This window comes from Neolamprologus brichardi, chromosome 7 (assembly GCF_056152115.1).
Source record: "Neolamprologus brichardi isolate AB-2024 chromosome 7, ASM5615211v1, whole genome shotgun sequence".
Lineage (NCBI taxonomy): Eukaryota > Metazoa > Chordata > Actinopteri > Cichliformes > Cichlidae > Neolamprologus > Neolamprologus brichardi.
In genome coordinates, this window is record NC_142110.1 from 68732617 (window position 1) to 68753635 (window position 21019).

Below are 21019 nucleotides of genomic sequence, written 5' to 3' on the forward strand. Positions count from 1 at the left end.
TCTGAGCTCAGCTGCTGTGTCCTGTTGTTCATTTCCATCTTTGAAATAGTTCGAGAAAAAAACTAACAAAGTTCAGATGAGTAAAGTGTCCGGGTTCAGGACTGCGGGGTTCCCAGCAACCACCTCAACGCGAGGAGGAGGAGCGGCTGAACTCCGAGCTCTTCAGCCTGTCTGAGGAGGAGCCTCGTGTCTGCGATGGCCGCCTTATGTCTGCCACTGGGGCCAGAGATGGCGCGATATGGCAGCCTCGCCTCTGTCAGTCTGCAGGGCAGCTGTGGCTACAACTGTAGCCTCCACCAGTGTGTGAATGAATAGTGGAATTGTAAAGCGCTTTATAAATCCAATCCATTATTATTATTATTATTATTAAGTCCAAATTTCTGAAAAAGTTATTGGAAACGATTCTGCAATCATTCAAACGTCGGGTGTTTCAAACTTTCAAGCTGCTTCTGTTTAAGATTTCTAAATGTTTAAGTCAGAACTTAATTATAAATAAATAAACGCCTTATTTCTGCGTGACACAAAATCCCACATTTCAAGGATCAGAACCAGTTTTGTGAAAACATTGAATAAAAAACTGATCCTGGAGTCGAAGCTTTGGTCCATGTTTCAGGACTGAGTCGAGCACTGAGAGGCGGGACCACACCTGAGGATGCAGACCGACCTGGAGCGGCAGCCAGCGGTGTGTCGGGCGTCACACGTGACTGTTTTACTAGTTTTATATTCAGTAGTGGCGTTTGAGCTGCGAGTAAGAAAATGCAGCGATCTGATTGGTCAGATCTGAAAAACTGAGCTTGGTTAAAAATAATAATAATAACTGTAATAAATGTGTCTGGTCAAGTTACACGTCCCTGTAAAGGCTGTTACTTTTAAAAGTTTGAGTTTAAAAAGTCTCAAAATTTCAATTTTTGTCTAAATAAGTCGAAATTTGAGATTCTGAATTTAGAATTTCAGTTTATCTGAAAGTGACAAGAACATGATGGATGGTTTAACAAACCGACTCGGAAGCAACTTCAGGATCTCTGATTCAAACTTTTAAAATAATTACTCAAACTTTTGAGATTTATCCAGAAAATTTAAAGAAAAATGTTGAATCAGATCTTTGGATGATTTAACATTTCAGGTTATCAAAGAGTCCAAATTTCAGACAAAGAAGGTAAACATGAGCGAACAGAAGGACACGACTTTAATATTTCTCATCTTTATTCTGACATTAACAGGCAGAGCGGAAACCGCTTCCACGGTAACCGCTTCCACGGTAACCGCTTCCACGGTAACGCCTCGGTCCTCATTCGTCATACGTGTGAATATTTACACAAGTTCAAGTTTGACTTTTAAACAAAAGTGCATCAGCTACAATATATAAGAATTAATAGGATCTATTTACAATTTAAGATGAAATCAGACGAATGTTAGGTAGTTTGCTTTCTGCCCCGTCAGCCTCCGTCTAAATATTTACTCCATCGCTCTCCTCTATCACGACGCCTCCGTCACACCTGTGAAGTTCTCACATGAACGGCCGACGTCGGCGACGCTGAAGAATCCTCAACCTCCGATATTTCTAATGCTGACTCCGTCTTTTATATACAGTCTGTGGGGAGGATCGATGAAAGTCGCGTGGACGAAGAGGCGGGTTTAAGGTGAGGGTCGCAGTCCCTGAGTGACGGGTGGAGGCACGTGATGCGTTCAGGTGACCATGTGAGGTCGTCAGATTTTCTCAGTGTCTTTCAGGTTCAATTTCATCGGGAACATTAATTTAAGACTTTGCAGGCCGGCGAGGAATGATGCGGCGGTGATGTCAGCCACGTTATAGCTCCTGTGCTGTCTTCCCATTGGCCACAGGCTGCTCCTCTTCCTCCTTTCTTCTCCGTCTGTTAAAGAAGCCGAGCTGAAGAGAAAACAAGGATTTATGGTTTCATCCAGACGTCCACTGTAGAGCAGAGCTCAGAACAGAGACGTACTCTGATGATGTTCGAGGCTCCGTGTGTGTTTTTACCTTCCACAGAGCGAGGACCAGTAAGGCCAGCAGCAGCAAACCTCCCAGTGAGCTTCCCACTATGATCCAGATGGGGATGGAGTGATCCTCCTCCTTCCTCAGGTCCAGAATGATCTGCAGTTACAGCACAAAACACCCGAGTGTGTGTGAAACCAGTGTTCATGTCAGGCGGTCTAATAAAGTCCTTAACCCTTTAAGACCTACCATAGCACCAAGTCTGCCAGAGCTTATATTATATGTTTACATGCTGTGGAGCCATTTTTGGGAGCATTTCAAGTTGCTATACATCAATACAACCATTATAGCCCAGATTTTAATAATATGTCTGCATTAAGTGCATAGTAATTACATAAATTGCAAAAAAGTGCAATAAACTACAAAAAAAATGAAAATCGTTTTTGTTTTTTAACATATATTTCTAGTTAGAGAAATTTAAGAGGCTTATCCCTCAAAACTGTAAATACAAAAAAGTTGCACAAAATAGTTTCCCACCACAGGAAATTTATTTTGAGTGTCTTCATAGTTTTATTTTTGAAATACACCAATTTTTATTTACTGCAGGAAAAACGAAAATAAATATTATGATGCAAATTTGCAAAAAAGCAGCATATGCATCAAAATAAACTATTTCCAGCAGTGCAATATGAGTCCTAAGCATCCCAGAAACCACACAGAAAGTCATAAAGTCAAAGATAACTTTTAAAAACACCAGTATAGGCTCATGAGGCCCTGATGGTAAAAAACTACATTTCCGCAAAATGATGTCACTTCCGGTTTCGGGCAGGTCATGGAGAACATGTGATAGTTCGTGCTGATGGACGTAGGAAGTGTTATGAACAGCTGATCGGATCGGCAAAGCGTGTTTCTGGAATATTATGTTTTTGTTGCTGCAAGTGCTTTTTATGCAGTTTTTGCAAAGCTATATGTGGAAGGAAACTGTGACCGAGGACAAGCTGATGGCATAAGATGTAAGTACAACTCCTCCGGTTTCATATGCAAAAAAAATTATTGCGCTAGCTCACGTGGTTGCAGAGCTACCGGGATTTAAAAATAGTTACGCAAAACAGAGCGTGCTGCTCTGACCGGCTTTAAAGGGTTAATATGTATATTAGAGTATAAGTTAACAAAGAAATATGGAGTCAAAATTAAATAATGTTGACTGAAAATGAAGAGTTCGGGTGTTTCTGAGGTTTTCTTCCCTTTTCCACCATTTTTAAATGTAAACTCCCTCAGAGACACGATCGTTGCTTCATGTGTAACAAAGAACAAAGAAATGTTTGAAGAAATGCAAAAATGAAACAAGATACAATAAAGAAAATACATTTGAAAAAATATGCAGAAATAAATAAATGTAAAATCGCCAAATTAATAAAAATAGAAAATTAAATTACACAGGACGTAAATAGAGGAACCAATTAATTATTACAATAATAACAATATACAATTAATAATTATATTTTATTCGTTGCATTTTGGCACCTTTGGTCCTCCGTACTCCACGTGGTTCATTAATTGTTAAATATTTTTGCAGAAATGTGTTTTTAATGTGAAGCAAAAGGGTGTAATAGTTCCTAACAGCAGGTGGCAGCACAGCTCTGGTTGTGTCGGTGAAGCGCTGATGATCAGCTGATTAAACGTTGTGGTCAGCTGATAGAAGGCCACTGGGTTCAGTCACAAAGAGTTTAAACCTGTTTATCCCAGAGTGACCTCTGTCCTCCAATGGGAGAGCGATGCTGGTCTCACCTGTCTGACAGGTCGGTCCTCCTGGAGGAAAGCGGGACTAGACGCTTCCAGCTGGATGGAGGCGGCGGTCAGCAGCTCCAGAGACCTGAACTTCACCTGAAAGAGTTAAACAGGAAGTGAGCGCCACCTGTGGTTTCTCCTACGGTTAATCTGAGTTTCACTAAACCGAGCCTGTTTCTGGTTAGTCGGGAATTTGATGGACTTCCTGTTTCCTGAGCTTTGTCTCGCTTTATGAAAACGGCAGATGAGAGGAACTCACGGCGAGCAGAGCGGCGAGCTGAAGGCTTCCTGTGAGCGTCACCTTCACCTCTCGGGAGGGCGGGAGGTTCAGTTGGCACCGCACCTCCATGTTCACGCTGTTACTGTGGTTCTGCGCACACACACACACACTGTGAAACACTGTTTAACTCCACTGTTATCCTCACTCTAACAGGCTCCTTCAGCCTTACCAGCTGTGACAGGTGAGTCAGATCCTCAGGTGTGACAGGACTGCTCATCCTAACGTGAGGCAGCGTGCAGTGGGATCCCGCTGCCTGCTGGGAGGAAGAGGACTCCGTTATAATGGTAACCTCTGGTTTTAATTGCTGCTTCACCAATCTGGCCAAAACATTAAAAAAGCAGCGCAGTAAGTCAGAAACACAGCGACAGGACAGAAAAGCCTCCGTTTGCAGTAGATAAATATGTGACAGGCAGGTGGCGCTGCTGCTCCTCACAATTCAGTGAATAAGTGATGCCTGTACAGTGAAAGCTGCTTTGCAGCAACAAAAGCGTCACCTGTTCGATGCTGACGTCTGTAATGTTCAGCAGCTGGTTTCCTCTCGTGGTCACAGCCCAGATATCAGCCCTGAACAGGACGTCCTGCACCGCGAACAGGCCCAGGTTCTGGATCTGCACACGAGAGAACCGCATCAGAACGTCTTCATGAGAGCTGACGTCCTGCAAACATGCACAGTTCGTTTCACTCACGTAATAGGAGAGGTTGAAGGTGTGAGAGCTGCTGTCTGATTGGTCCCAGGACGAAGAGGAGGAGGAGTCAGCTCTGATTACAAAACGAGGAGGGTAGGGGTCTCTGTCCGGAGAAGGAAGAACGCTTCGATAAACCATCCGCAGACACACGTGAACTCTTCTGAATGCAACTTTTTAAACTTTCAAATCACAAAAAGCTCCAAAGCTTCACCCACCTGGTGAAGAGGAGCTCCGTTTGGTATTTCAGGGCGAGGAAGATGTCATTGGTGTTGTCGTCCGGGTAACCCTCGTCCCCCTCACTGAGTAACACACAGATGAGCACGCTTAAAAGGACGAAAGTTTGAAACTTCAACGGTAACACTTTACAATACAGCCCACGACAAAGGGCATAATTAATATGTAATTACAAATAATTAAAGTATTTTATTTATATTTACCTACAAAAACTCAACCAAACCAGGCTGTGCTATCACCAAAGTAAATGAAAGGTTTAAACTCCCACCACGTGCCCATAAATTACGACATACAGCTGGCTCCATCTGACCAATCAGATGCATCCAAGTGTTTCTTTGGTCGCACCAATCATCGAGCGATTCTTTTATTTGGAGCAAACTTCCTCTTTCCTCCTTTAAACAAAACATTTAGAAACCAAACCTGTATGGACTGGATTTCTTAAAATCAAGTTTTTATCGTCTGTTTAATGTTTTACTGTTTCCATCTTTAAATCATATCATCTGTTTTCTTGTTATTTCTTCTGCTTCATGAAGCTGAACAGCGAAACCTGAGTCCCTGGATCTGGATTCATCTGTGAGTAATCACCAAAACACCATCACACACGTTCAGGCAGGAATTCACCTGGTCTTCTGTCTCGCAGCCATAAATGATCCTTCTGGAAATTCCTGGATCCAGATGTTAATCGGCTCCAAAAGTTAATCACTTCGCTACCTCTGGGAACACTTTCATGCAAATCCATCCATAACTTTTATTCTAATCCTGCAGCAGTCGGGGGGAAAACTCACATAACTTCATTCTTTCCTCTTTAATAAACACGGCGCAGATTCCCAGCTGATGTTTTATGAAACTGGATCAGGGATTAAATAATTATTTGTCATTGACCACGAAGAACTAGCAAGTTACTTACATCTCTGCGCTACGTTTAAAATACGACCTAATCAGAATAGTATTAATATAATAAAATATTATATAATAAATGTTACAATAAATAAGATAAAGACTCGTTACAATAACAAGCCAGTTAAAAATATACTGCTCAAACATTTCTCCTGCTATATTTAGGTCGTCAGTTTTCTCCCATTGTCTGTGTCTGCCCATCCTCATCAGGTTCAGATGGACACTCTTCATCTCACCTGTTCCCGATGAGCTAATTCCGTCAGCAACTGCTTCCCTGCAGCTTTCCAGAGATTCCCAGTGTTCCACATGCTTCTTATTTGGTTCGCACATTCCTACTCAGGACCCTGATAATCATATTTTAGGCTGCTGCTGCTGTCAGCCTCTCTGCAACCCACCTCCACTACAGCTGCCTCATGTCATATCTATTCTTCATGATGTTCTCCCCAACGGACGTCGAGGTGTCAGGGTCCTGGGTCTCCTGACCCAGCATGTTTAGTTCTTTGTGATTTTTGTATTATTGTACTCGTGTGAGTTATTCTATGGTTTCTAGTCGATTCCTTGCCCTTCATGTGTCTCCTCTGTTCTGTCTGCATGTTTGAGTTTCCCTCTGTGTCTTTCGGTTCTTAGAGTCCTCTGCCTTATGGTTTATGTCTCTGTGTTTCTTAGTTGCTGTCTCCACCGTGTCAAGTTCGCGTCTCTGTGTGATACTTCCTGTTTTACTTTGAAGGTCCGTGTCTTATGTGAATGCGTCCTGCTTTGCTTCGTCAGTCCTGATTTCTCCCAGCTGTGCCCTCCTTCTGTGTCTCATTCCCCTCGTTACTTCCCAGTGTATTTAAACCCTGTTTTTCTGAGTCCGTGTCGCGTTTTCCCTCAAGCTGTGCGGCTCGCCCTGTGTCTCACTGTGAGTTTAGTTTGTGAGTTTCCAGTTTAGTTTAGTTTAGTTTGCTTTGTATGACTTTCTCCTGCCAGCAAATAAAGCTGAGTTCTTTGTGTTTAAACCTCGTGCCTGAGTGCCCGATCGCCCCGATCCTACCCCGATCGCCACGATCGCCCGATCCCACCCCGATCGCCCCGATCCTACCCCGATCGCCCCGATCCCACCCCGATCGCCCCGATCCTACCCCTATCGCCCGATCCCACCCCGATCGCCCCGATCCTACCCCGATCGCCCTGATCCTATCCCGATCACCCGAACCTACCCCGATCGCCCTGATCCTATCCCGATCACCCGAACCTACCCCGATCGCCCCGATCCTACCCCAATCGCTCCCAATCCTACCCCGATCGCCCCGACCCTACCCCGATCGCCCCGATCCTACCCCGATCGCCCTGATCCTATCCCGATCACCCGAACCTACCCCGATCGCCCCGATCCTACCCCGATCGCCCCGATCCTACCCCGATCGCCCCGATCCTACCCTGTGAATCACAGGATGGAGTTTTTGTTCTCCTTAATATTGTTATATAAAATCTCGTCAGAGGACAGAAAATAATAATCCTAACTTACTTCTGTGACATCACATTACACATGTTCAGTTGTCTTACCTGGTAGTTACCATGACGACATGTACGTAATCCAGGAAGATGTAGCGGCTGAACTCAAACTCCACATTGAAAGTTACCTGGACAGGAAAGGAGCAGGTGCAAATTCATCCTCTCAGGATCAAAAACATTTAATTGTCTCCTTCTCCTGGCCTAACATCCTTAATTAGAACATTTTAGTCAGAACGTTAAATGTCTGCTCCATCACATCATCGTGTGGAGCTTCTTTGCTTTCTGTTTTTTATTTATTTTATTTTCCACTGCAGCCCGCCGTCGTCTGCGGCTGAACCCGTTTTCCCTCCGGCTGTGTTCTCCCCCCAACCAGCAGCCGGAGCCTTTTTAAGAGGAAGCTGGAAATAATCTCCAGCACACAGCAGCCCTGAGGGGCCTCACAGTGAGGGGTGGGGATCACGGTCATGTTTACAGGGACACTCGTTAAGGTAATGAAGGATTTTAGTCAGCAGCTATCATTGGCAGCATATTTCTGCCCAGTTTAATCACTGTTATTAGTCTGGCTGTATAACAGCGGTATGATGAGCTAATAACCTGTTTATCTGCTGTTTATCTGTGATGTTCAAACTTGTCCACATATGTAGGAGGAAGAAGCTCCATCACCCTAAACAAAGGGCTGCTGTATCAGGGCAACAATAATAAACAATGAGGAAGCTGCAGGTGGTCGATCCTTTTTTCATCCCAAAATCATAATTTGAATGAAAATAGCTCTGCCCTACCTGAGACAGCGACTTCATGAATGGCGCGCTGATGTTGCAGATCCTCCGGGTCGCCAGTCTGTCCTCAGAGGAGCACTCAATCTGGATATCTGATTGGTCCTGAGGGATGAGGCGGCATAACATGAATCCAGCATGCACTTTGACCTTTTTAAGATGAGGACAGAAAGTTTGAGTACCTTCACTAAGAGGCTGGAGAAGATCAGGTTGGAGGAGGTGGTGATGTGGATGGCAGCGCCGTATGCGTTCTCTCCCTGGTTCTCCAGTCGGGCAAACACCACCATCCTCCTTCGCTCGGACTCCACGACAAACGGCTGCTTCTCAGGCACCCCCTGGTGGCTGCAGATGGAGCTGGCAGCCCGTCTGTTCAACCTGCAGAACTGCCTACAGGTGAAGCAAAGAAATAATTACCAGTCTCTTAATAATTTACACGGATACACGTGAGGGATTAGTTTAGTGGAGACCGGGTTACTCACTGAGCACTCATCAGGTCGGTGTGACTATGGAGGATGAGGTCAGGAACACAGGTGTCTTCCTGTTCACATCCGTTCCAGAAGTGAAGCTACAGGGAAAAAAGAGGATTAACGCATTTATCCATTTGTTGGAGGACATAAACACTGAAGGGAGAATTCTGAGATACTTCCAGTACAGACAACACACATACAGTGGCTTGCAAAAGTATTCGGCCCCCTTGAACCTTCCCACATTTTGTCACATTACAGCCACAAACATGAACAAATGTTATTGGACTTCCAGGTGAAAGACCAACACAAAGTGGTGAACACGTGAGAAGTGGAACGAAAATCATACATGATTCCAAACATTTTTTACAACTAAATAACTGTAAAGTGTGTTGTTGCACCCCTAAAAAATATATATATATATATATATTTTAGGGGTGCAACGATACTCGTATCGATATTGAACCATTCGATACAGTGCTTTCGGTTCGGTACGCATATGTATCGAACAATATAAAATGTTTAATTTATTTTATCAACTTTCCTTCTGACGGTGCTGTCTGTGTTGAGCGCTCAGTGGATCTGCGCTCGACAGTGCAGCCTAGGCGGAGTAGTCGAACGCAGATTCACTGAGCGCAGCGCAAGCTAGCAAGACAGAAGCTAAGCTCGTTGCAACATGGCAACGTGAACCTCCCGCACCCTCATTCAGATCTGGCGTTTGGAACTATTTTGGTTTTCATGTGACGTATGACCCTGAAGGTAAGCGCGTCATGGACTAAAGTAAAACAGTATGTTGGATGTGCCACGAATGCTCAATTACATGGGTGGGAACTAGTGTGTTAGCGCAGTTAGCTCGTTAACGTGTTGGCTGTCCAGCCCCACGCACGGGGCGATCCGCGGTAGCTCGTTAACGGAGATTTGCCGTGTTGTGGCATTAACGTCATTTCAGATTAATGCTGACAGCACTAGTGGGAACACAACGAATATGACTGCACATTTACTCCAACATCATCCTCGTGCAAAGACAAGTGGAAGCAGACAAAAACAACAAGGACGCATGCTACAAACTTTACCCGAGTCATTTAGACAGCCGTTAGCACATGATTCTCCTTATGGGGACCTGATATGTTTAATATGCTGCTGAGAATATAGCCCAGAAGAAGCGTATAGTAGAGCTTTTATTTTGGAAAGAGACATTTCTCTGTAATAAACTCTCTTTTCTCTTTTATATATATATATATGTATTAGGGATGCACCGATACCGATACTGGTATCGGGTATCGGGGCCGATACTGTAAAATGTGTGTGTACTCATACTCGGAAAAGTTAACCGATACCAACTTATTTCATTAATCAGATGGTGGCTGGTCATTTCTGTTGTAGTTTTTTAGATTGGCCACTAGGGGGGCAATTATTATTTTATTTATTATTTATTTTATAATTTTTTATATTTTATTATTTATTTAATAATAATTATTTCGTGTGTTTGTTTACAATATGGACACTCTGCAATAATTTAAAAGTTTATTTTATTCTCAAACCTAATTTCTATTTATTTTATTCCAAACAGAAGTGTTTATTTATTATTCTGAAAGCTCGAGACAGTGCCAATAGTTCAGTGATATTTTGTTAAATTACAATGTGGAGACTCTGCAATAATTTAACAGAAGTGCTTATTTTTCACTTGAAATTTTTTTGTGGTCATTTTTATTAAGATTTTATTTTTTATCGGCAGAGAATATAATAAAACCTGTCTTCCAATTCATTGTATTTGCGTATGTGTGTGTGTGGTAGAAGTATCGTTTTTTGTACTCTGTATCGGCAAGTACTCAGATCCAAGTATCGGTATCGTATCGGTTTGAAAAAATTGGTATCGTTGCATCCCTAATATGTATATATGTATATAACAGATATCTAGCAATTCTAACTGTACCCCGACCTCCAGGCAAGAGCCTGATTAGTTGCCCAACGTCCCTGAACTGGCTCCTCTTGACATGAAGTTGGAGCCAACTTCGAGCTGCGTCAGGATGTATGAACTCTTCACCTTTCAGAGGAAACTCAGAGGAGCTGACCTCATACTTCAGGCTGTTACCCAGATTGTGACCACAAGGGCGGGTTAAAGATTGACCAGTAAATCCAAAGTTTTCAGATCTTCCCATCAGAAAACTACATCTCAGAGAAGCTGACTCTGGTCTGCTCTGAACAACAACTTATTTCTTACCTTTTTTCACTTTATAAAAAGTGTTCTGTGCAGAAACTATTTCTCTACTCTGCAGCTAATCAGGCAGTTCAAACCCGTGTTTGAAGCTCTCACCTCGGTTCTTTGGGTGCTCTGCCAGTCCGGGTCCAACACCGGCCCCTCGTCTGGGTTCTGCAATCCCGTCTCCAGGACGACAACTATGGGACGCCCGTAATCTGTCGTCTCCTGTTTGTCGTATTACATTTTCGTGTTTAAGGACTCACACATAATGGGAATCATTTGACCGTGATTGTGCCCGGGCTGTTTCTGACCTGGACGGAGAAGCCAAGGCGTTGGCATTTCTGACTTCCTGTCTGCAGAAGCAAACTTCGGGGCTGCTGCCGATCCGATTCGTCCAGCACTGCCCGGGGAGGGAAACGCCTCTCATCCAACAGCAGACTGTACCAGACCGCTGAAGAGGAGGAGGAGGAGGAAAATGTGAAACAGAGGCTTAAATGTGGCACAATGAGACTGTAAATACAAAGAGAGCAGACTTTTACAGGTCCTTCAGAGGATATGAAAGGAAGTGATGTCATCTTTTGTAGTCGTTAGTCTGAACTGCTCCACTTATGCTTCCAAAAATGTTTTAGGAGCATTTATAGGAATAAATTAGAAACAAGTCCACTGACAAGTCGCCTCAAAGGTACTTTATATGACAAAGGTAAAGAACCTACAGTGTTAGGGAGAAAACCACAACAGTCAGATGCTTATCAATGGTCACCACTTAGCAACACTGGGGAGAGAGAACTCAAGATTAGAGGGGGTCCCCTGGTCCAGCCCTAACTATATGCTTTAGCAAAAAGGAAAGTTTGAAGCCTAATCTTAAAAGTAGAGATAGTGTCTGTCTCCTGAATCCAAACTGGAAGCTGGTTCCACAGAAGAGGGGCCTGAAAACTGAAGGCTCTGCCTCCCATTCTACTTTTAAATACTCTAGGAACAACAAGTAGGCCTGCAGAGCGAGAGCGAAGTGCTCTAATAGGGTGATATGGTACTACAAGGTCATTAAGATAAGATGGGGCCTGATTATTTAAGACCTTGTATGTGAGGAGCAGGATTTTGAATTCTGGATTTAACAGGAAGCCAAAACAGGAGAAATATGCTCTCTCTTTCTAGTCCCTGTCAGGACTCTTGCTGCAGCATTTTGGATTAGCTGAAGGCTTTTCAGTGAGTTTTTAGGAAACCAGTGGGCCTGAAACCAGCCCACTGAAGGAACAATGAGCTGGGAGGTCAGTTCCTTAATCATAATTATGCAAATTCTCATGACCCTTGATCAACAACCACTGACCAAAACCCACTGATCAATGACCACGAGTACCATTCACAGAGAGTTGGGGAATGGCTGCAATCACAGCATTGTAAGATGGCGAAAGATGTACCCTTAGGCCCCCTCCTCGATTCAGAGATGGTCTTTCCCTTTTCACATAAAGGAACTGACCTCCCAGCCCATTGTTCCTTCAGTGGGCTGGTTTCAGTCATTATGCAAATGTCCTGTTTATAAGATTGAAACCTGCAGTCAGCTGAGACTGAAGACGTCACCTGATGATGACGAAACGTTTCTCCCACAAAACGCTACGTCCAGATGAACAGAATCAACTTTTGGAGATTTATTTTCCTGGATGATTGAGAATGCATCAAGAAGTTTTTAGGACTTCCTGATAATAATGAATTGCAGTCGTCCAGCCTGGAAGTAATAAATGCATGAACTAGTTTTTCAGCGTCACTCTGAGACAGGATATTTCTAATTTTAGAGATGTTGCACAAATGGAAAAACGCAGTCTTACATATTTGTTTAATATGTGCGTTGAAGGACATGTCCTGGTCAAACATGACTCCAAGGTTCCTCACAGTGTTACTGGAGGTAATGCCATCCAGAGGAAGAGTCTGGATCCTGCAAACTAGCAGGCAGCTGCTTCTCCCTGATCCTGGGTCTGATTCAGGTTCTTCATTAAGTCATAAAAACAAAACCTGTGAAGGTTGAACTCAGATGTGGTTGTATTACTGCCTTCATAGCTTTTCATGAAGTTTCAGTGCTGATGTTTGTTTTTATGTACGGGACTCATCGTGCTTTCAGGCAAAACGAAAGCAGATCCTAATAAAGAAATATGTTGACAATGCAGCTGGTGTCAGTCTGTTATCTGGACCTTCGTGAGCTTTAACAAACACGTTGCCGGTGTGTGTTCTTCTGTGTGCAGCAAATGTCTGAAACTGCATGCAGCCAAACTGTTCTTCAGTCTGAGAGCCTTTAGAAACTTTCATAATAGCAAAAACACAGCAACTACGTTTTAGTGCTTGATCTACAGTAATGAAGCGACGCATTTCCTGCGTCCTGATTAGTTGCTGGATGCAGCAGCTTAAAGTGCAACTGCAGAGCTCGTGTTCATCTGTTTAACAACTGAGTTTGATTTATGAGAGCGCGGACAGCCGAGGTAAGCTGCTGCTCAGCTGCTGTCAGAAACGCCACGTCCACACTGACAAAAACGGGTCGATATTTAGTCCAATCAAACACAGGTTCAGACTGCGGCTCAGATCTTCGATCTGTTGAGCCACGCTCGTGTTTGTGTTTCTGTAAACGTCCAATCCAGGCGAGACGCTTAGGGAGGCGGGTGGGCAGTAAGGAGGTCGAGGAGAGGGAGACGTGAAGAAGGTCTGAGGTGACGGAGAGAGAAGCAGCGACACGGTTAAACAGCTGGCTGGCGTTAGCATGTTACGGAGGTTTCCACGCAGCCGGCCCAAACATCTGGAGCTGGTTACACACAGAGACACGACAACAGCACGGGCCTCTGCGACCACGACAAGCTTCCCTCCACGCAGACAGAAAACAGCTGCGTCCACTCAGCTGCAACACTGCACAGCTGTTAGAAGAAGAATTCATATTTCTCGTCTTTTCCTTGAAAATAGAAGCTGGGAGCTGAATGACACGTGAACTCGGAGAGAGACTGGATGAGCTACTCCAGGATGATCTCATACTATGACATCACAACAGCAGATTAGCTGCTACCTTTTTCCCTTGGACACAAATTTGGCTTTTGTTAGCGGCCGACCTCATTTCCAGGAAAGTGTGAATGCTGTCAGATGTAAAAACAGAAGGAAGCGATTTGTAATAACAAACACTAAAGACAGAATCACGCCAACCTCCCGTTCAAAGTCATCTTCTCCTTCACCCGTGGACCTCGTCCAGCTTTGCTGCTGGGCTCAGGTCTCTAGGCACAAGTCCTAGGATGTACATTTTCCTCTCAGATGGGTGCTGCGTCTCCAGGTTCCAGAGATAAGATGATGCATAGTTACCTCCAGTGAGGGAACTATGGTGTCGAGGTGTAGAGCGGGGTCATGTCAACAATCCATTAAAATTTGACTTCCATCCACCGAGATCTTCAAGGTCGCCTTCACGATTTGTCAGTGGAAAGTTAACAAAAATCCTCAGAAACTATAATCATTACAACTGTGCTGTGTTATCAACATATAGAAAGTACCATTGACCTCTGACCTCTCCTTCAATCAGAGGGTCAAAGTGATAATAATGTTTCTGGATCTTTGAACTCTATGTGTGGATCCAGTTTTTAGATTTGATTCAAAAACTCATTTGAGATTGATTTAAATGTCATTTCTGAGGAAAACCTGAACCTGAGGCAGGACCTGTTCAGTGTGGTGATCAAATCCCACGCAGGTGAATAAGCGGACATGTTTGTGTACTCCTACCAACATCTTTCCTGGTCTTCGTCCTGGTCTTCGTCCTGAAGTCCAGACTCAGACAGACGGTCACGGACATGCAGGTGACCTCCTTCCCTCCTCGCTGGCAGTCCTTGTTAAAGATGTTGACCTTCTCGGGTTCAAAGGTTAGTTTAGCCTGAATCTGCACCACACCACGAGACCTGCAGGGATGAAGCATGCTTATTATGAGTGTTTGTGCGTATCGGAGTTCCAAACTGTGGAGAGTCAGGTACCGCATAACTCGGCTTTACTGGATGTACTTAAACTAGGGTTTGGTTTCACAAAGGCTCCTCAGTGAGTGCAATGCCCTCCAATCTGATAGGAAGAGTCTATCTGTCTATAGTTTCCTATGGACCACATTGATCCCTCATAGGTGATGGTGACCCATCGTGAGTCTGGTTGCTGTAACTTTGCAACAACCTCATACAGGCTCAATCTGAGGGTCTCAGTTTGTCAGAAGGAAAAAACACCTATTGGGAGGTGACTTGTCAAACACAAGTTAGCCACGCCCTAAATTATCCCCTATTTCTCATCTTTCTGACCCTTGTTTAATGAACAGACATCATATTGTGTTTAAGATGCTTTGAACACAGTCATTAAAGCTTAAACTCATCACAAGTGTTTAGTAAAGGTCAGTATTTAACCCTTTAAGACCGACCATAGAACCAAGTCTGCCAGAGCTTATATTATATTTTTACATGCTGTGGAGCCATTTTTGGGAGCATTTCAAGTTGCTATACATCAATACAACCATTACAGCCCAAATTTTAATAATATGTCTGCATTAAGTGCATAGTAATTACATAAATTGCAAAAAAATGCAATAAACTACCAAAAAATTGAAAATTGTTTTTGTTTTTTAACATATATTTCTAGTTAGAGAAATTTAAGAGGCTTATCCCTCAAAACTGTAAATACAAAAAAATTGCACAAAATAGTTTCCCACCACAGGAAATTTATTTTGAGTGTCTTCATAGTTTTATTTTTGAAATACACCAATTTTTATACACTGCAGGAAAAACGAAAATAAATCTTATAATTTGCAAATTTGCAAAAAAGCAGCATATGCATCAAAATAAACTATTTCCAGCAGTGCAATATGAGTCCTAAGCATCCCAGAAACCACACAGAAAGTCATAAAGTCAAACATAACTTTTAAAAACACCAGTATAGGCTCATGAGGCCCTGATGGTAAAAAACTACATTTCTGCAAAATGACGTCACTTCCGGTTTCGGGCAGGGCATGGCGGACATGCGATAGTTCGCGCTGATGGACGTAGGAAGTGTTACAAACAGCTGATCGGATCGGCAAAGCGTGTTTCTGGAATATTATGTTTTTGTTGCTGCAAGTGCTTTTTATGCAGTTTTTGCAAAACTATATGTGGAAGGAAACTGTGACCGAGGACAAGCTGATGGCATAAGATGTAAGTACAACTCCTCAGGTTTCATATGCAAAAAAATTATTGCGCTAGCTCACGTGGTTGCAGAGCTACAAGGATTTAAAAATAGTTATGCAAAACGGAGCGTGCTGCTCCCACCGGCTTTAAAGGGTTAAATGAGCTGGAGGCTCATTTTCTCATAAACTTCTACAGCCAGACTTCAGAGGAGTCGCCCCCTGCTGGCCTTTAGAAAGAACGCAGATTTGATTCATTTTTCCAGCCTTACAGGGTCAAATCATCTGTCAGTTTATGAATGAGGCTCTGACCAGACAATGACAGCAGCTCCCAGCGCTCCCACTGCGAGGTCGACAAGTCCGTCTGCATTGATGTCCAAGACGCCATGAAGGCTTTGGCCAAAATACTGAAGACCTGCAGAAAAACCAGCCGCAGACAGACGCTGGAGAAGCAAAACGAGAGAAGATTAAAACTCTCTGGGCTCTCTGATGCTGCATTATCTCTTCCAGCTAAGGTCCCTTAGCATCCGGACTGGTTACCTGTCTGTACTGAAGCTGGATGGTTTTGTCTTTGCCATGGAAGACGTAGACTGCCCCCTGGTGGTCATCCTCCAGTGGTGCTCCCACAACAAGCTCTTTGAACCCGTCTCCATTCATGTCAGGTACCTGAGCCAACGCTGAGCCCAGACGGGAGTTTTGGGAGTGTTCAGACACTTCCAGCACCCCCTGCAGGACAAACGACGTCTGGACAGAAACAAAACATTCTTTGGTTCAGGTTTTGTTCTTTATTAATCAAGGTTTCATTTAAAAAAGTAATTTCAATCCAGTCGTGGACAGATTACTGAACAGGCCTAACAGCACACAGCTGGGGCATGAACAAGGCTTTGTTTGAAGTCATAGTTCACATTAGTTGTTGGAAGGTCAGTCCAACAAACATTCAAAACGACACAGAAACCAATCAGGAGGAGAGAGAAACTCAAAATAATCACGAAAACCAGCAAACTGAGCACCAGTTGAACCTCTGTGGCTCTCAGTCATCCAGGTCATGCTAGTTTTAAGAGCTTGAAAAAGAAGACAGCTGGACTCCTTTAGGTTTGAGCCTAAAGAAGTCTGTCTTCCTTCTTTTTCGAGAACCTGAAGAGATAGATAAAGCTCAGTCAGTGGGGGTTGAGGTACTTTTACCAATCTGTGCACAGGACCTTTAGTCTCATAATTTGTCCATGACTCTTGTGTGGGGTTATCATCTTGTGACAACTTCTTCTGCTATAATGACAGTTACAGAGAAATTGGTTGCTCCTTTGTAGCAGTACGTGGTTTTTATACCTGCGGTGTAACAGAGTAGATGTAAACCTTGCCTCTCTCCCAGCCATGGCTGTAGTACATGGGTGCTGCCACCAGGAGGACATCAGTCTGTCCGTCACTGTCAATGTCCATCGATAGCAACTCACTGCCAAAGTATGACCCAATCTAGACAAAAACACGAATAAACCATGGTAAAGAAACATGATATTACACCAAGGAAGAGATACCTGAATGTCCACCAGGTTTAATTCATTCAAATATGGTCACAGTGGTTTCTAATGATTAAAACACACCTGCTCTCCCAGCAGTGCATGCCAGATGGTCAGGTCTCCGCTGTTCTTCAGGGTGAATATGATCACCTTTCCAGTGTGGTTGAATCTTGGAGCTCCAGCTACATAAAGCTGAGACCCGCGGGATGAAATGAGTGAACCCACCGAGTACCCTGAAGATGAAAAACTGATTAGTTTGACTTGCACACATTGACCGTTCCATTTTGTTAGACCTATTTCCTCTGATTCTTCCAAGGTGAGAAAGCTTAAAGTAGACCGACTCTGCATTTTCTTATTTCCTGTCATATGTTTCCTGTTCCAAAGGGGGAAGTAATGTGACCAGAATGGGCCAAACACACACTTCAGACTGCTCTAAACAGTCAGTTTATCATGTTTTATTTCTACTACTGAATCTGTATGACATCATAGAGGGCATAGCCTTAGAGTGATCTCATGTATCGCAGCTATACAACCCCTGTGCTCACCATTCCTTCTGAAGACCCACAGACCAGATACAGGACAATTAGTTTACTGAGACTACAGGCTGGTATATCACATATCATATTGTACACTTTATATCAATGTTACCCAGATAGGCTGCATGGTTCTTCAGCTCCTCTGGAAACTCATCCTGGTAGGATGATTTCGGTGGAACAACTTTCCCGTGTTTGCTTTCTTTCAGCACGGCACCATTCCAGTCATAGGCGCCCACCGCTCCGAGAAGAACACCATCCTACAGGAAAACATGGATTTAAAGGGAAAGCACTGCTAAACCACCCAGTATGTTTGAGGACTCCCACTACCCCCTCTGAGGTTTAGGCTACGTCCACACGTACACGGGTATTTTTGAAAACGGAGATTTTCCGTTTTCGTTTTAAAAAATAATCCCGTCCACACGTAAAGGCAGAAATGAAGGAAAACGCTGCTAGGAACATGCCAAAGCAGCAGGTGGCGCTATATTCCTAACCGTGCAGAAATGTTGGCCAATCAGAAGTCTAGAAGCCTCGGTGGGAAAAAGTAAACAAGAACATAGAAGCAGAACCGAGTCGTATGTGTGGAGGGACAGTAACTGTGTGTGTATATGTAAGCATTTAAACACTGCGGAGACAAGTAACAGTAATAGTATTGTAGAAATTCATTTCACCGAAACAATAACATGGCGCACAGTGTGACGTCAAAAAAGGCGCACATCTTTGACGCTGCGTTTTCTGCGTTTTCTCGTCCACACGTAAATGCAAAAACTGAGTTTTTCAAAAATATCCACCCTGGCCGGAGTTTTTAAAAATCTCTGTTTTCAGTGACCAAAAATGCCGTTTACGTGTGGACGAAACGTGCAAACGCATAGAAAAATCTGCGTTTTCAAAAATACCCGGGTACGTGTGGACGTAGCCTTAGAGGCGACCCTCGAAACTCTAGGTACCCACTCTAACCCTGACTGTATGTCCAGATATTAAAGTTGTGACTGAGTCATCGGACAGCAATGACTGACCAAACCTTTGGGAAAAGCACACAGAGTCCCATCTGCGAGGTCTGAGTTGGCCCTGACTGATTGGCACTGCAAAGGACTTAAAGGACTTTAGTCACTCGTGACCAGAGATGGGCAGTAACGCGTTACTGTAATCCGATTACTTTTTTCAAGTAACGAGTAAAGTAAGGGATTACTATTGCAAAAACAGTAATTAGATTACCGTTACTTTCCCGTAGGAACGCTGCGTTACTGCGTTACTAAAACCGTGATTTTTTTGCGAGAACGTCTCATGACAGTGACGTAAGCGAGTGCGACGTTCGTGACAACAGCTGTGTGCAGATCAACAATGGATCATATATCGAGTGCAGAGAGAGTATGAGCGTGCAGCGTTTAAAGCGTGGAAGTACTGACCTTACTTTGAGTTTGATTCCATAAAAAGTGACAAAAACATTAGTGTCCCTTGTGCGTGGGAAGAAAACTTCTTTTTACAGCGAAAAAACCCCTAAACTACCGAGCAAGCATCGAGTAGCTACGACGTAATGGGAAACTCACAGAGAAACTCGCGGATTCTTCCACTGACCGCTGCACACCTGCACCAGGGTAAACCTCCGCCTACCCCACTCCTGCTTTACAGGTGAAAATAGAGCAACAGGACCGTTAGTCCTTGACTTTATTTATTTTCTGCTGTGTTTTACTTGCATCTATTTGAAAGACTGAGTGTAAACACACAAAATATTTTATTTTATGTGCTGGAATGTGCAGAAAATAGGTTTAAATGTTAAACTAATTTCTTCCAGTCAGAGAATGTTGCAGATAATTAAATTTTTGCTTGATGCATAAAGTTAAAAGATTAAAACTAATAAAACAAGTTTTAAAAAGAGACTTTTCCATCTGATTACATTTTGTATGATGATTATACAGAAAAAGTAGAATTGGGCTGAAAGATCTATCGCTTTATCACCTATTCAGGTTGTAAATCGTGTTTTTAAAAAGTAACTAAGTAACTAAGTAATTAATTACTTTTGAAAATAAGTAATCAGTAAGGTAGTGGGATTACTTTTTAGGGGAAATAATCAGTAATTAGTTACTGATTACTTTTTTCAAGTAACTTGACCAACACTGCTCGTGACTCCATTTGAGTACTGTACTTGAGTACTTTTGATAGGACAGTAACATCATCAGGTGGCTGGTGAAACACCTGGGTTAGTTCGGTCGTATTTTAGCCACGTTAAACAACTGTTATTTGAAAAGAAAAATCTGGGAAATGTCGCTTTCTAAATGAAACCTTGCAGTTTTATATGATTTCCATCTTGAGAAAAACTGGATAGAAAGACCATATAAGGGGGTGTATGAGGACGTAGGCCCTAAACAGTTCACAAGTGACAAGATGTTACACAGGGAATACCAGTGTAATCAGTTTCATTCTCTCAGCACCAGTTTGACAAACTTATTGAGCTCTGAGCTGCAAACCTGAAGACCCCACGATGAAAAAACCTGCTGGCAATGTTGGATCGTCCTTAAACTCAGTTGAACTGTCTCATAACACGTGTGAGCAGCCAGGCCGTCGTAAAGTCCAGATATGAACGTTTTTAAATCTTTGAGTCATCGTCTCTCCGGGCCAGAAAATCGAGGACGGCAGTGAGTGACCAAATGTTTGGCGGTGCCAGCGCCACAAAGTGTCCCGCCTGCAGGACCTGAGCTGCTGAGCCCTGCATGAAACCTGCAGGAAGGAGCTGAGGTTTTCCTGCAGGCAGAGATGATGCTATGATGCCTGTTTTCCTCATCAGTTTGCCTCATTTTACCTTTTTAATCCCAAAACTTAAGAGCAGAAACACTTTGCATATTTGTGTGTGTGCAGTCAGTGTGTGTGTGTGTGCAGATTTGCATCTATTCTCCAGTGAGTTCGTGCCTGCAGCTTTACGTTCAGGAAAACATCTGCTCTCTGTTACACACACACAGTTTCCACCTCACATTTTCACTCGCTGACGCTGGGATACGATTTTCCCTGGATGAGAAACAACAGAAATATTTCTCGAAGCTTCTCATCCTGCAGCTTTAGATATTTGTCAGGAC

General features: G+C 43.4%; 1 protein-coding gene across 1 annotated transcript in view; it reads right to left on the reverse strand.

Moving 5' to 3' along the window:
- Positions 1-1201: 1201 nt before the first annotated feature.
- The window catches only part of LOC102790346 (integrin alpha-11-like), a 37888-nt gene continuing 18070 nt past the window's right edge, over positions 1202-21019 (reverse strand). Inside the window, exons 11-30 of the mRNA XM_087844580.1 lie at positions 18067-18211; positions 17503-17651; positions 17231-17374; positions 16448-16651; positions 16220-16350; positions 14503-14675; positions 11079-11218; positions 10882-10992; positions 8583-8668; positions 8286-8490; positions 8110-8208; positions 7382-7458; positions 4921-5004; positions 4706-4808; positions 4514-4627; positions 4189-4272; positions 3999-4109; positions 3740-3835; positions 1997-2110; positions 1202-1888 (exon numbers count right to left, since the gene is read on the reverse strand). Coding sequence (XP_087700706.1) covers positions 1808-1888; positions 1997-2110; positions 3740-3835; positions 3999-4109; positions 4189-4272; positions 4514-4627; positions 4706-4808; positions 4921-5004; positions 7382-7458; positions 8110-8208; positions 8286-8490; positions 8583-8668; positions 10882-10992; positions 11079-11218; positions 14503-14675; positions 16220-16350; positions 16448-16651; positions 17231-17374; positions 17503-17651; positions 18067-18211 — 2451 coding nt within the window. The 3' untranslated portion in view covers positions 1202-1807. The remainder of the gene's footprint in view (positions 1889-1996; positions 2111-3739; positions 3836-3998; positions 4110-4188; positions 4273-4513; positions 4628-4705; positions 4809-4920; positions 5005-7381; positions 7459-8109; positions 8209-8285; positions 8491-8582; positions 8669-10881; positions 10993-11078; positions 11219-14502; positions 14676-16219; positions 16351-16447; positions 16652-17230; positions 17375-17502; positions 17652-18066; positions 18212-21019) is intronic.